Here is a 17,148-nt window from a genome sequence, read left to right on the forward strand (position 1 = left end):
TTTTTACGCTTTTTTGTGTTTTAACAACGCATTTGCTCCAGCAAAAGTGCTGATAGTTTGAAAACAAGCACATGAAGTCCCAATTTTGTTCACACCTCTTTACCTACCTTCCGGCATCCATATCCAAGACAACCATGCAAAAAAATTTGGTGAAAATGACATGGGTGTTGAATAAAAAGTGCAGCATTCATTGTACTTCTTAAATGTAAATATAACTTTCAATTTTTTAGATATGCTTTTGTGGTCTTTCACCCCTTATTTTCAAAATTGAAGATTCTGATTTCTGAATTATAATACAAAAATTTTGGTGAACGAAGTGGTTTTTGAATAAACTCAATGTAGTGATCTTTGCGCCTTGGAATAGTTTACTAGATGGCGCATAATAAATTATCTCATAGGGTCCAAAAATGCAAAACTATTTTTATTGCATATTTTCTCAAGGCCTTTCAAATGGGTGAACTCCAAAGCTTGATGGCAACAAAATCAAGAACATGAACCCATGTTATTTTTTGCATATTTGGAATATTTGGTGCTGCAGTAACTCTGCAAAATTTGACATGGATTTCATTTTAACTGTGGAAAATCCTTAAGAAGTATTTGCAAAAGTAAAAAGTGATTTTTTTTATGGCAATGTTAGGGTACTTATTCTCTGTCATTTTCCTTGAATTAAGTGTCCTCTTTTCCGCCCTCATGATATTTTTTACAAATTAATTATTTTTTTCAGTAAATACTCCTCTGTGACACAATTTAGCCTTTTGAAATTCCTACCTACATGTATTGCAAATTGAAAGTAGTGTTTCTCATGGAATATTATAGGAGAGTGGCCTCTGCTTTCATCTTGAATTTGTGATCTACAAAACTTGAGGGACACTTGAGGGAAAACTACAGGCCTATATGCTATGCTCTATATTGATAAATATATATATACATATATGCTTTATCAATTTCTCATTCCTACATGCCCCTTATCAGATGTTGACAAATTTTGAAGATTATTCAGCTTGTAATCCCCACATTGCTGACATCATGACCATCATCATCATCATCATTATCACCTTCATCATCATCATCATCAACATTATAAAATTACTTATCTAACATCATCTCTATCACCCTCTCTTTTCTCCCTGTCTCTCTCTCTCATCAAGCTTGAAATCAGGACAAATTAAAAGAATGAAATAAATTTTACCATTAAATAATTTCATTGGTAAGTACAAACTATTTGTATTACTGAAATGACGTAGAAGAGTTCACAGCATATATTATTTGAATATTAACACAAACATGAAAATATTGTTATAAAAGACATAGACAAAAATCTCATAAGAAGAATACTAATGTATTGACCATGATTGCAAACTTCATATTAATAAGATGCTACAAAATTAAAATGTTATATGCAAAGTTTCAAATGCTAGGAGTTGATCTCCAAACTGTTGGTATTATAGAATTAGATTACTTTGGTGACTTTTTTATAAATATAAAAGAAATGCTATACACATTATTGACATCATAATAAAATTTGATAAAAATCCATAAAAAAAAATATGCAAGTCATAAAAAACCCATATCTACAATTCACCAAAATGCCACCCACAGTCTTCTAAAACTTATTCAGGGCAATTGTCAATGATCAATAAAAATGCAAGAAAATGTAATGATTTTGCTCTTGGCCATTCAAACAAAAATTATAACAGTAGATTGAACTGTCATTGATAGAGGGCTTTCATAAAATGGCCAAGATCAGAGCCATTGATTAGATGATTACCAGCAAGGATGTTGCTTCATATAAGTTGATCAATCTGTTTGTATAGTCTAGTCTTGGACTCCCATGATGGGCCTGGCAACATAAAGCTTATCGTTCATCATGGGGCTAGTTTTTATGATTGATCATGCACAACAATTAATGCAATCAATTGTAGAAAACAGCCTCGTGATTAATCACTAAGCTTTATGTTACAGGGCCATGATGTGTTGGAAACCACCTATGTATGATAAATCACCTTCTACTTGACATACATGTCATCATGCATGGGTAAAATGATAATCTCTGATGACTGGATTCCAATACAAAGCATGATCATTTTTTGAAATATTAGTACAGTTGAGAATTCATTCATAAAAATTTGATAATTTTTTATAATCCAGAGACCTAACTTGAGAAGACTTACCCTGTATGTTACAAATTGATAACCAGAAAATACACCTTCACCCACAGAAGGTCCTATTGAAAATACACACTAGTTATGGTACTCTTTGAACACACAACTAAAAAACCCTCTAAATTAAGCATCTATAAAAACAATATTTCAGGCTGCTATAAAGATGAAATTTCAGAGGTACATGTATAATTGACAACACTATGATGCTCATGTTTACATAGCAAATGAAATATATATACTTTGATTTACCAACTAGCATTCCCAACTAACTTTATCACTCTCAAACCCAGAACACAATATTTGATTCACTGAACCGGTATTGGTCTGTGCTTTTACAGTATTAAAGTGAACCTTTGAAGGCTAGATTGAACTGTAAATGGGTTTCATAATAGCATACATTCAGCCATATCACTATTAAAGGCTACTATCTACATACACTCAGTTTTTATTAGAATAAATCAATAGTAAAGTAGTAATATTCACACATCTAGTGTACAAGTATCATAGATTTGGAATCTGAGATGAGGTAATAGTTATTCAGAAAACAATTTAAAAATTCTACTATGTACACACCAAATTCAAATAATTTCTATATATACATCTACTTGTATTATACACAAAATTGCAAATGAAAGACAATATGATATATCAGAAAGACTGTAAAAATATAAATCAAACTAAGTTGTTAATACCTAATATTGAACAGGTAAGACAATAAATGACAATGAAGTGGAACATACTGTGTCAGCATTTTACAAATGGGCAATTCCACAAAAATTATCATACTTTTTGTACATCCCACCCCCACTTTTCTCAAGTTTTACTTCACTTCATGAACTTCATGGTCCTTTGAGAATATTGCAGACTGTCAAAAGAACAAGAAATCAGAGACAGAAAATTTCATGAAGGTCCCACATATAGGGGGGTCAGACGTACATATTTTATGGTATTGCCCAAATAAGAATTTTCTTTGGTACTACAAATATACCTTACATCACAAATTCTTGCAATCATAATTGCACTTAAAATCAACCCAAACATTATTATACATTGATAATAATAATAACACATCAAATGTTCATTTATTTTACAGAGGTTTGGAAAAAATACAACCTGCCAGAACAATGGTTTGGTCCCATCTGATGATTTAATAAAACTGGAAGACAAAGGGTTTGGCACAATTTAATTAATGTTTGACAAATTGATATCAACGTTAGTGGCAAAAATTTACCAACTAAGATACTTTTGAACCATTTTTGGGGGTAAAGTAAGGTATGATGAATAAGTATCAGTTAACATGATTTTCACAATTCAACTCAAAGGGTGCATAGCCCTATTAGCTGCATAAGGAATGTATAAAGCTACTAATATCAACAAGGTTTTTAAATTTTTATATTCTTAACAACAAATTGGAATGTTTAAAGAATTTGATTTTGATAAGTAACTTCATGGAGAATAACAAATATCAGGCTAATCACACATCAAAACAAAGTAAACGCAGTCATTGATTATCCTAAAAGGCCCCTTTTCAAGTAATTTGGTATAACACTATGTTGAAAATAATGTCATTTGAAAGACAATTACATTTCAAATTGTAAAATTGAATTTTAATTTCATTACATATGCCAATTTCAAATTTTGCAAAAAAATAAATTTTATTTAAAAACAAAATCTATACAAAAACAAGGGATAGATTTTGAAATTAAAATAATCATGTGAAATGAATGGACTCTCATGTCTTATGTACTTCTGTCTTTATGTGTCTTACATGTAACAGAGAAGACAAAGGGTATCACAATTTCATGCTGAGCAGCTTATAGATATCTACCTACATCACACTTTTTATTAGAAACGAATATGGCAAACTCCAATGTTCATAAAAAAGCTCACAATATTGCATAATCTTTGTAGTGTTTTGTACATATAAGCACATTACAAAAAATACATGGAACAAAAACATCACTAGTTCTGATATTGAATTTGGAATGCCTTTGAAATTGAAAGAACATGGTTTAAATATTGCAATAGCAGTTAGGCACTAGCGGGCAGTGATGTTACCCTTTAATAACTTTCACAATGAAATCACATACATGATGGCTTTTCACAGATATTAAGATTAACCAAAGTTGTACATATCATGCATGAGTATGGCAAATGGATAGGAAAATGTAAAGTTTTTATAAAAGAACAAAATATATTGTATTTTCTACACTGATGACAATGTAATACCATGCTGGCTTTGTCTGCCTAATGCACTTCTTAGTATGATGTGTTTATTTGGCTCAGTAGAAAGGCACATAAGGCAAAACATGAAAATTAGAAATTTGGTTGCTTTGTTGCTTCTTTCCCTTTTGTCATTGTGCTGAGACTATGGGATATATCAATTCAAGAGTGATTGAATTTGGTCTCAACTATGGCATGCCACAAATGCCATTGTCCTTTTCATTTTCACTGCTGGTTTCTCCAGGGATGTGCTAAATGCACTCCAGTTAAATCTATATTTGCGATCATCTGTCTGTCAGGACCTCCATTCAATTTCATACTCCACTGGATTGATTTATCACATGAGCATGCACAAAAGGAGCTGTACGTGAAACCACTGCCAAGCATATCAGGACCAATTATATTGTCTTCTTTGAGGGGTCTTTATTCACATTTTTCACTGTGCTAGAACATGCAGTTCACATGAGACCAATGTTGTTATTACCCAGAGTAACCAATGGTATTCATGGGTTGCCGTAGTTGAGAACGATTTTGATCAATCTTAAATTTGTGAAAAAATACATCATCATACCATTTATTCAGATGATATCAGAATACTTGTAGTAATTGCATACTCTTTATAAAATATATTAATTCAAGTTGGTAATTGCATATTCTTAGCTGAACAAACACATTAAGAAACAGCTTTATACAATACAACAATACAAAAAGTAAGTATGGTGTATACATATGAAGATTAAGAAAAGTCAATAATGCCATCCAGAAAACCCTGTGACAAATTTGACAGTACTGAAAAAATATAAGTATTTGTTCATCCCTTGCAAAATACATACACACATTTACACTTTTTATTTCGATTGCATATTTCATTATCATTAAGGGTTTGCAACAAATATACAAAAACATGGAAACTTGATATACAACACAAATTAAATATAAAATGTATATTTGGTTAGATCAGTATATTATTTTCAGTTCATTCTGAAATGAGTGAATCATCATTTCTCAACATTTTTGAAAAGTTGAGGAATTTTGAGCCATGAATGATGGTAACAATCTATTGCAAGGAGTACCCAATATTTCAGCCATTATACCCCTGCCAAATGAAGGGTATGTGTGCATAGGAATCAGTAGGTTTTCAGGTGGTTGGCCCATTTCGAATCTTGCGGCTTGAAATCCTTCTTCATTTGTCATGCAAGGTCCATGAAATATGGCATACATGGGTTGGTGAAGATACGCAAGGTAATCTATTTGAACTGCTTCAGCCTATTACTACAAGATACCAGTAAAATGTTGCACATTAAACTACTTCCTCACTTCTTGCGCAATGCTTATAAAATGGAGCATGCACTTCAGGGGAAGGGAATTCATCACCCTTGGTGATATTTTTACTTACCATCCTGAGTGATATTTCTATTTCTAGTCTAATTCAGAACTCACAACGCTTACAGTATGGCACATGTCCTGGAGGTCTGCCTCTTCAATGCTTGCTTTTTCCGATCCTTGATTTCCATGGCAACCACTTGACCAATCTGTGTAGTTCCTATCAGAGCGCCCTCTATAGCTGCAAGACAGGACAGGTTGGAGTAGATGTAGATGTCAAGAAGTTGATTCCCATTGCTACGTCGCCACAAGCATACTTTCTGTATCAAATGATGGAAAGGTGAAGAGGTAAAATAGAGTTGAATGAATGTAACAAAAACAATTGTTTTGTGTCATTAATTTCTTCTGTATTCTATGTACATTAACAAAGCTAAAAAAATAGAAGCAAAAAAGTACTTTTTCATGAACTATACTTTCAATTGCGAACATAAACAACATTTATTTTTTCACAACTCCAAATACACACCAAAAGAGACATAAGTGAAGAAAAAATTGAAAATCATTAAATAAATCTAATATCATATATCACATAGAAAAAATAAAGGAACTGTTATTTTATTTTTGGGTTGGAAAAAATGTTATGTCAAGTTCCAGAATCAATTCTTCGTAAAAGATACAAAAACAAGAAAAGAAGAATTTTCACCTAAGAAAATGAAAAAAAAAACATGACCAAACATAGATGAACTCAACAGAAATGCACTAACACTAGTTTTATTCAATACTAGTTTGCTACATTAAGTAACATAACTGAAACATATTCAATGTAAAATTATAATTGTATTTTATTTGGAATGAGATCTAATTTAGTACAACAACTAACTTTAGTTCCGATACTCCAGAGATGTTTCCAAGCAAACATTTACTTACCTTGTCATTAGATGTTGTTGCAAGGTATTCATTGTCTTTGGTGAAGCAAAGGTGCTGGACAGACTTGGCCTAAAAGTTGGAAAATTACAAATCAAGTACAGAAAGAAGGCATATATTAATAAAAGTTATAAAAAAGGATGAATTAAAGGTTTTCAAAAATTGGCATACTTAGTGTCATCAGGAGATAATTTCATCAAGATTTGTAGTCTGGCAATTTTCCTTTAATTAGACTCTTACTATAATAACTGTGGGATAAAACAGACTTTGAAAGATATACAATCTGACGAGTCCTTTCAAGAAATGCTCCACACGAGTCCTATTATAGTATGCCCATGCATCTTTTGGAAACTCAAAAGGCATTTTGACATACTAACATAGAAAAGAAAGAAAAAAAAATGGAATGAAACACACAAGCACGAATATTGTTATCATATGAATATCTACCAAGCTCCTTTATATCTTCATCAATGATCCACCTATTATGATACCATCATTACAAGACAATCCCTCAAAGTCAAAACAACTTTTAATGGATCATGTTGTAATTCATGTCTTTCAAAGAGATATTTTAGATTCATACCCTGATTTGCAAATCCACTCTGGTCATCTGAAGATCCCAGACAAGTGCGTTGGCACCTTCCATTCCGCAAGCCACATGGCGTTCATCAGGACTAACTCCTAGACAATTGATAGGACTCTGGTTCCCTTCTAGCTTCACAAGATCACTGGATGATGTCAATTTCACATAGACAAGTCCTGCATCACTTGCTACCACCAGAATGTCCATCAAGGTCAGGCAGATGTTGGAGATGTTGCCTTTAACATCAAGGTTGAACTGCCGCTGAGTCTTCAGAGATTGAATGTTTATTACCCGGACCGTATCATCTGCATACGCAACTGCTATGTATCGTTCATCTGGACGGACCGCTATGGAAGCAACTGCAATTTTGTCTCCTGGAAGGACGTTCAAGACCTTCTTATGTCTCAGATCTGCAATAACTACACATCCATCTGAGCATCCTACGATCGCAGTTAGGGAAGCGTCAGTTGTTGCAAAGCAGGTAACCCTGCTTGTTTCATCTTCTCTCATCTTTAAATGCACACTTTTCATAGCATCACTCTCCCAGACGCTAATCATAGGTTTCTCCGGGAACTGCTGATGAACCACATACTGAAGATCTTTAGTTATTGCTGCTATGTCTTTCTTATCAATAAACTTATGATGGTGTTGTGACAGGTATTGAGGAGAGATGTCCCATAGCTTGATGTAAGGAGTGTTGAAGGATGCAGATGCAAGTTGGTTATTGTGTCGTTTGAGGAGAGAGATATCACTTTGTTGGCCATCTAAGATTTGAACCTTGGTCCCACTGATCAAGTCCCACACTATGATGATGTCATCATAACCTCCAGATACTAGAAGGCTGCTCTCAGTTGCGACCTCAATGTTCTCAATAGACTCTTCATGACCTGAAACACAAGTACACAAGTTTACATTGTAACACAAGTACTAAGGATGCATGACTTGAGCAGTCTGGAAATCTTTGGTTCGTAATGTCATTAATAAAAAAACATATTCATGAAGATGAAATGCAAAAGAACAACTCCAATCCCCAAAGCACACATCCGGTATATATCTTAAGGCCACTGCACACCTTACAACCTGACTGGTCTGCCACTGAGTAAGGGGAGATGAATCGCTAGGTAGTCATAAGCCTCGACATCGCACATTTTGCGATCAGACTACCATGCTGTCTGTGACTCACGCATGCGCTTTTTGCCATAGCAACTGAGAAAATGCGCTTACTACTGCCTTTGCGCGTTGTTTATCATATACGCATCGTGCAACTCTGCTGTCTCATTGGCTGGAAATTGGATTGAGCTTGCGATTCAGCCATAATGATTTGACATGTTAAACCTTATGATTTTCCTTGCAACTTGTCTTTGACCGGTCTGTGACTCTCAAGCTGACAAGAGCTGTGACATCACATCTCCCCTCACTAAGTCGCAAGTCAGTCGTGACCATTTGGGTCGTAACGTGTGCGGTGGCCTCAAGACTAATCATATTGTTTATACAGGTCTTACATTTCACTTCATAGCATCGACCCACAATTGAACAAGGCTTCATTGGAGGTGATCCATTGGTTATACACGCTTCAAAAACCACACCATACATGTGCTTAGTTTACAACAAAAATAACCCTTATCCTACTAGACTAAACATGGAAAAAATATATGTCCAGAATAAAAAATCCTTCTTTATACAGAAATTTACAATGCTTTAAAAAAGTGGTCTGTTATCTGGGCTCTTTCAGTCTGGATCAACTGCTTGATACACATTCTGAATCCATTTCTTAGACTGTGTTACGGTGGACCTACCTTCTAATGTACTCTGTAAAAACTTCTTCATGTAGTCCCAGACATAGATGTTATCATCAGCCGCTACTATCAACAAGCTCAAATCTTCTTTGATGCACAGACCGGCTACTGGCTTTTGTTCAAACACCGTTTCTGTAAAAGCCACAACTCCCTTGCTATTTTTGTTCTCATCTGGTTGAATTAAGCACTACAAAGAAACAATGATAAATCAAGTCATTACTAACTGAAGATGAGAACATATTGTAACTTCATTTGGATCAAATACATAAACTTGAGCAAAAAGATTTTAACACTATGATATGTAACATAGAATTTATGCTTGATTTCTTAATATGTTGTTCAATTTGCAAATTCCCATTATTTTTTTTCAATCTTGTGATACATTTTCAACACAAAGACTTTTAGAAATAAAATTTAGATGTCCTGTTATTTTCAATTCAGTGTTTACCAATATAATTCCCTCCATCTAGCAACCACAACTTGTCTATTAAAAGTTATGATGTGAAAGTCAAAGCACCAAAAAGAACATTTCAGCAAAATGAATCAAAATCAATTATAATGAAAGACAGTTCAATACATGTAGGGATAAAAGAATACAGAAGCAACTCACAAACGTTCCATCAACATATCCAATTGCTACATGTCCAAGCTGCGTATTTGTAATGCAGTTAACTTGACCTTCATGAGGGCGAAGGTCAAAGAGCAGTTCATAGGTCATCATGCTATGAGTGAGGTAGTGACCATTCTGTGTAATAATGTGTAGGTACTGGTCATTTGAAGACAAACAAAGTCCCTTGATGTCACCACTGGGTACACTGATGGTGTGTTGCAGGGCACCAGACTGGATAAGGTATATCTGAAAATATCAAACCATGAAAGGGATAAGTTACTGCGCCTAAATACTGAACAAACAATACATAGTGTTGTAGGCCACAGATTATCATATCTTCATCTAACTTGTTGAGCAATTCATATCAAGAAATGTAGTATCATGATGCAAATTACTTTCATAATGAATGTTTGGCAAAAACACATTGTCACAATGTGACTGTAAGTCTATTTAGTGTTAACCCCTAGTAACCATTCAGCTTGTATATAATAAAAGGAATTTGGGTGGTTGACTCTTGTCATAGTCCCAGAGTCAATCAACTGTATCTTTAAGTAAGTGATCAAACCCGCTGGGGTGTAAGGATTAGAATTTTACTTTGACTTCTTGACAAGCTTAGGTCATGAGCATTGGGTCATTTAACTTGATATATTTTGTTAAGTTCAATGGGTCTCTAAAATTCTATAGATGTTTTATGTATGAGAGGAAAAGATTGTTGAGAATGTTTGAGATGGGAGTTTTGAATAGGTGAAATTAAAGCTTGGATAGTCAAGTAGTTTTAATTGGATATGTTCAGCGTGGAAGAGTAAAGCAGAGGAATATTGAGAATGTTAATGACTTTGTCTTTGTGAGAGTCAAGATGGAGTGGTGTTTGAGTAAAAGCAAATCAGAAATCGTTTGATTCTCGGGAGAGGAAGACCCTTCACATTTGGTCTTAACTCGGAGTGTGAGGGTGTGGTTCTCGTAGGCCATTACTTTGGGTGAATGTTGCAGGCTGTGTAGTGCAGGCACAGCTGAGTCTTAATCCCCATCGTTGGCAGGCTGGATCCAGGCAGCACAGGCCAGGTAAAGCCACCACATCTGCCCTCATCTCACCAGGCACGACTGTTCCAAGAACTGGACGAGCTGGGCTCGTACTTCATCCTCGAACTCAGAGTTCGTGACTTGTGATTCATCGTAGCAATCTTCGTACTGTGGCTCTCAGCCCTCATCATTTCGTCCGCGAATCTGGACTGGCTTTTCGTCGAGAGTTCGCTCGCTTTACTTCGCGTCGTCGAAGCCACCGCAGCTCGCTCTTAGACGACTATATTCATCGGACCAACGATAGTCATTGACGATGTCGAAGGGGTCCTTATTCTGAACTATATAAATTATAACCAGATTAGATATACTACGGTCCAGTGTAGGTATTCATCCAAGTATAAACCCTCTTTTGATGAAACTTAATTGGTGGAATTAATAACCAAGAATATTGTCACGTTTGGATGCCAAATTATTAGGCCTTGATTAAATATAAATAAATCACTCTCATTAGATACATATTGCAACATATTCAGTATAGGTTAATTCATGCTGATGCTAACTGCTAAATACAGTTTGATGTTATGTTGATATGCACGTGATTCATGATTTAATTCTGATTGTTCAATTTCTTTAACTATATGTACATTTATAGAGCTGGTCGCTCTGAATTAAATTTATGTTACATATAGATATTGAATGATTGTGTGATTATTGCAAGTGGTAACTACTTTCGTTTCAAACAGAACCAAATCTATTACCAGACTGGGAATTTCAGTCCCAAGATCTGACACACATTCAATAACAATGGTAAAAAGTTGGGGTATTCAAATGCAAACTGAGTACTGAGGGCTTCAAGTCCTCTTCAGGGAGCATTGTAAAAATAATAATCATTACCTTACCAAAATGCATTAGAAAGCACATTAAAAAAAACACTATTCACAGTGAGTAAAAATCTACACAGGGACTGGAGTGACTGAAGACTGAGTTCTCACTACAAAGGGTAATAAGGATGATATGTGTAGTAAAAGTTATTTTTCTTTTATTGCATCCCAATAAAAGGTTGTGTGATCATTGGCTGCCGAACTGCAAATCAAAAAGGACATCCACAATTCATTCCCACTGCAATAGATAAAAATAGATACAAATAGATCACACAAATGTTGCTCTAGTGTTAACCTTATATTCCCCTCGAATCACAAGTTTTATTAGTTGGCCACCACATTATGAGACCACTGCTCTATTAATCGAGTTCTAATAAAGTCGATAAGTCCCTCCCCACACACAAAGAAAACATCTTTGTTATTGATTCTGTCTAATTTGTAGTCATTGAAATTAGTTGATATCAATATTAGCATTTTTTATTTATTTGATGCAAGATAAAAGGCAATGTAGACAAAATGCCTTGCTCAAAGGCCGTGCAAGGAATCAAACCCTGGACTTCAATGGTACAGTCAGGCGTCTCAGACCACTCCATCATGGCACCTTACCAATATAATCATGAGATAACTACTGAACCACAGATAGTAATATAAGGATCATAAGAAGTATACTTTATTTTATAGGCCTGTACCTTGACTTCCTTTGCTGCACCAAACACAATGGTCTCAGAGGTCTTGGGCAAGATGATGCAAGTCTGGTGATCATCTCTCTTGCCTGGATCATCAGTCTTACTGTCAATGACAATCCTTGAAGAAGGATCACCACTCTGCATGTTCCACACCTGAATGGCTCTAGACTCCTTGATGTATCCCACAAACCATCGGTTGTCATGTGAGAAGGTCACATGACTCACAGGCTTGCCTATGCCATGAAAAGAAGAACAAAGAAGTGATATAAACACCGGTTTATGCAGCATACAAAATCGTTATTTGTCTGTATTTACAGAAATACGTTTCTTCAAATATCACAAGTTATTAAAGGTGGAAACCGCTCTTTCTCTTTCCACAAACTTATCAGGTGGGAGTTTCAAAAAGCTGTTCGGAAAGTTATGCACGACTGGAACAAGTTCTTAGGTGCTAAGTCAGCTACATAGGAATTGTCATGTACCATATGAAAGGATCACCAGTTGTGCATAAGTCATTTGTAAATTACAAACTGCTTTATGAAACACCCACAAGGACTGTTGGCAGGCATAGACTTTGGTAACAGGTCTTAAACAATGTCAAACTGTTCGATACATTGAATATCACTCACCTTGAATATCTTTCATAGAGTAGAGCAATTCATCTAAGCCTAGCTCCCAAATGTACACAGCTCCCTCTGTATCTGATGTTGCCAGATAACGACCATCATCACTTATTGACAGATCACAGATGTCACCTGTAGAGGCATTAAAAGTAATAGAAGCACCAAATCAATTTCTCTTTTAAAACTTGATGACAATATGGTGGGATATTTGAATGAAAAAAATCTTTACTGAATTTTTATTGTTCAACTAGCAATAATCAAAAATATTAATTTTTCTGTTATTTAGAGATAAAAGCAAGTTGAAAAAAATAAACGAAAATCACAAATAGTTGGCTATGAATGTGCATGAGGAACAATTATGGAATATAGACTCATAAGAGTACTTGATGATAGATAAACAGGGCTTTCAAAAATTTGTAATCATTTGGTACAATCCTACTCTAATAGTTCACAATAATGAATAAATTTATGGACTTGGGACCTGCCAATACAGGACTTTGAATGCAAATGTTTCCCATTGTATACGTCAAGGACAGGGAAAATTTCTAGGTCCTACAACCAAACGGAACAAAATCCTACCATGATGCCCAATGAGAGTGGTGCGCATTGGTCCTCCAGGGGTAGGGAAGAAGCTCATCTGAGGTATGAGAAGAAGCTTGTTAGTATCCTGACACCATGTTCTACATCCCGCTATCACTCGACCAATCAGATCAGGGTACTGCCCTTCAAAGTAGCTCAATCGTCCAAGAAGCTCGATGGCTACAGGCTGGGTGTTGTTCTTAAACTCTAGAGTAGGTTTGGCAAGTCTGGAGGAAATTAAATGATAAAGCTTGTTATTCCTTATTTTATTAGTGAAAACACCATTTTATATCATGCAATTTTATCTTCAATACCAACAACCAATTGGCACTTTGAGTAGTTTGATAAAAACAACTCAGGTAGGTGAATAGAAAAGTAATATCTCTGGAACAATCACCACATGCCAAAGACACTACTGCAGAGAGTTTACATTGACATTACAAACATTTAGATCATGAAGAAAACATCAATAATCAAAGCGTTCCCAATTAAACAAGAAAAAATAACCCATTACACTGACATTTCCTACAGGATTTATTCCATTAAAGCTGTAGATATCAGTGGAAACTTTGGAAAGTTTAGGTGGTAAAATTTGTGTCACAAGCCAAATCTTAATGAGAGACAAATTAATCAATTCTTGATGTCTGACATTCGAATAATATTCAGTAATTTTGCTGTCCTAAATGTTAGTTTGGGAACTTGATATTTACCTGAGTGTGTCTTGTAGGAGTCCAAGCTGAGTGCAAACCTCAGATCCAAGGATGCTGGGATATGTGAGGGCCCAGGACAACTCTTCAATCACATATTGAGTTGAGTTGGCTAGCATGGATGTGAGGATGAACTCAAAGTTACCAAAAGTGCTCTGAGTATGGATTGAGAAATCATTATAAAATATTGACATGTAGTCTAGCAAATAGGTAATACAAAGAAATAATCAAATGAGCTTTATGTACTCACAGAGAGATAGTAAACACACCAATGTGAAGTTAATGAACTATAAACAAGTAAAAAAAAAAAGACCTACAAACATGTCAACAAACAAAATAAATGTATATAATGTTTGTTTGTTAGTATTTTAGGCAATATGTCAGGCTGTCAAGGAAAACCTTTGTTTAAAATGCATGCATAACCATGTGTTCATAAATAAGTCTACTGGGATAAATCAATTGAATGGTATGTCATTTGTAACCTTAAGAGACTGAAAGACTTATCTAATCATACCTTATCTGTTAATGATTTGAAGCCTTAAAGATAAATTCCAATAGTTGCAGTAAACACTGATTTCATGAGAAAGTCTGTAAAACCAGGCTTAAATGTCAGTATATCATCGAAGATCTAGATCTGGTACAGTTACATAAACTGAACTTTGTGAAATCTTGAAATCTACGCTGAAAAATGTTCAGACTGAAGATCCCCAACACAGATCAGCGCACGTGGGACAGTGTATAATTATTGCTTTGAATGTCGGCCCGACGCTCTACCCGAATCCTGTGCTTATTTGCTGATTTCTCAGCAATTACGCAATTTCTTCCAAAATCCTTTGGCACATACGTTTTATTTATACAAACAGACACTTTGGTGGTCATTTCATTGGATTCTGTACGAACTCATTTTGATATCGTTACCAAAACTAGCAATTACCTTTAAGGCATTGCTATGCAGACCTACCTCAACAAACCTTGGGATATCTTTGGCAAAGAGTAGACTGTACGGGAGCTCACTGATCTTCCTCTGGTTAAATTCCTTATCAAATCTGAGAGGTTGAGAGGCCACTTTACGATACGCTTGTAAGGTCTCATGTCTCTGCGTCAATACCAGGGTCTACATGCAGTAAAGACAATGAGATACATATAAGAAACCTTCAGGATATAGGTTGATGATCGTCACAATGTAAATCTAGTAAATTCAAAAATATATGTTTAAGTTCCATTAAACCTAGTTGTTTGTGGAATCGGTGCATAACTCAAGGAAACTGTTATACATTCTTCCCTTAGATCATTCATTCTCTGCTCAAAATAGATTGAATTCAATTGATAAAGCACTAATACCAATGCTTCAACGTCAATTGGGAAATGAAAGATGAACAATGTGACCTCCAAAAATGAAGAATCTGCCAGTGTATCATTGTCCTGTATTTATTTATTCAACCATAAAACACATATCAAAATAGCAATGTACAATAGATGATAAAATTAAATTATGGTTTGGGACACCGAAAAGCAAAATGCTTGTACATGGTATCCCAAAAAATTATAAAAAACAAGAAATAACTTACATTAAGAACAAATGCAATAACAACAGAACATAAGTTCACACACCAACATACGCACACACACACACACACACCCTAACACACACACAAATGCCTGAGACTAAAAGACTTAAGGGAGGTACATATATTTAAAGAGTGTCCATAAGTAGTGATTTGAACAGTAATTTAAATTTATTCAGAGTTGTACTTGATTTAATATCTGGTGGGAGTTCATTCCATTTCTTTACTCCATTGCTTATTAGGGACTGAAGACCAGCTGTAGTTTTAAAAAGAGGAATATAAAGCTTGTTACCTTGACGAGTGTTATAAGGGTGCAATTCTGAATTAAATACAAAAGGATTATCCTTAGACTCAGGAATGATATTATTCAATGTGGAGTATATAAATATAATTGTATTAAAAGTGACAAGTTCATAAATAGGCAGTATTTTCAAATTTTTAAATAGAGGAGCAGATGGGGAACGAAAATCAGATTTGTTGATTATTCTAACTGCTTTCTTTTGAAGTAATTCAATTTTGGATAAATGAGTTTATACGTGTTGCCCCAGACATAACTTCCATAATTAAGATAAGACAAAATAAGGGTATTATATAATATAAGCAGAATATGTTTAGGTAGAACATACTTAAGCCTGGATAATATACCCACATTCTTTGATATTGTGTTGCAGAGGTGATGTATATGTGTACTCCAGTTTAGATTTTCATTAAATATAATCCCAAGAAATTTAACATCACTTAATCTATTTAATGTTGTATTATCAATATGAATATCATCTAGGTTTCCAGGAACCCTCCTGTTCCTTGTCCTGAAAATAATATAATTAGTTTTTGAAACGTTTAAGGATAATTTATTACATTGGAACCAGGTGTTTATTTTTTTTAATTCGACATTAATGGATTGAATAACATTAGTTAAAGATTTATTAGCCATCATTGCACAAGTGTCGTCAGCAAACAAAGAAAATTTAACCAAGTGTGATGAATTTACAATATCATTAATGTAGACAAGGAACAGGAGAGGGCCTAAGACAGAACCCTGGGGTACCCCACATCTATTCGATTGAATAGATGATTTGACACCATTGACCACCACGTATTGTGTTCTATTATTCAAGTAGTTATCAAACCAATTAAATGCATTACCTCTCACGCCGTAATGAAGAAGCTTTTGTAAAAGAATGTGGTGATCAATGGTGTCAAATGCTTTGGACAAGTCCATAAATATTCCAACACAGTACTTCCCATGTTCTATATTTGATAAAATATGTTGAAATAAATTCAAAACTGCAAGTTCAGTAGAATGTTGTTTTCTAAAACCATACTGGTCTTTTATCAAAATATTATGTAACTGAAGATAAGAATACAATCTTTTGTGAATGAGTTTTTCAAGTAGTTTTGCAAAGATTGGGAGTACTGCTATGGGTCTATAATTAGTCATTTCGTTTTTGCCACCTTTTTTGAATATG

General features: G+C 34.7%; 1 protein-coding gene across 5 annotated transcripts in view; it reads right to left on the reverse strand.

Annotated features, from left to right (window-relative positions):
- Positions 1-1,183: 1,183 nt before the first annotated feature.
- The window catches only part of LOC121411377 (NACHT domain- and WD repeat-containing protein 1-like), a 44,177-nt gene continuing 28,212 nt past the window's right edge, over positions 1,184-17,148 (reverse strand). For all 5 annotated transcript variants that reach the window (XM_041604064.1, XM_041604062.1, XM_041604065.1 and 2 more), the window contains exons 11-20: positions 15,076-15,228; positions 14,118-14,269; positions 13,408-13,634; positions 12,835-12,960; positions 12,212-12,441; positions 9,622-9,867; positions 9,012-9,198; positions 7,216-8,102; positions 6,636-6,704; positions 1,184-6,028 (exon numbers count right to left, since the gene is read on the reverse strand). In XM_041604064.1, coding sequence (XP_041459998.1) covers positions 5,831-6,028; positions 6,636-6,704; positions 7,216-8,102; positions 9,012-9,198; positions 9,622-9,867; positions 12,212-12,441; positions 12,835-12,960; positions 13,408-13,634; positions 14,118-14,269; positions 15,076-15,228 — 2,475 coding nt within the window. In that variant the 3' untranslated portion in view covers positions 1,184-5,830. The remainder of the gene's footprint in view (positions 6,029-6,635; positions 6,705-7,215; positions 8,103-9,011; positions 9,199-9,621; positions 9,868-12,211; positions 12,442-12,834; positions 12,961-13,407; positions 13,635-14,117; positions 14,270-15,075; positions 15,229-17,148) is intronic.

Source organism: Lytechinus variegatus, chromosome 3 (genome assembly GCF_018143015.1).
Source record: "Lytechinus variegatus isolate NC3 chromosome 3, Lvar_3.0, whole genome shotgun sequence".
NCBI lineage: Eukaryota > Metazoa > Echinodermata > Echinoidea > Temnopleuroida > Toxopneustidae > Lytechinus > Lytechinus variegatus.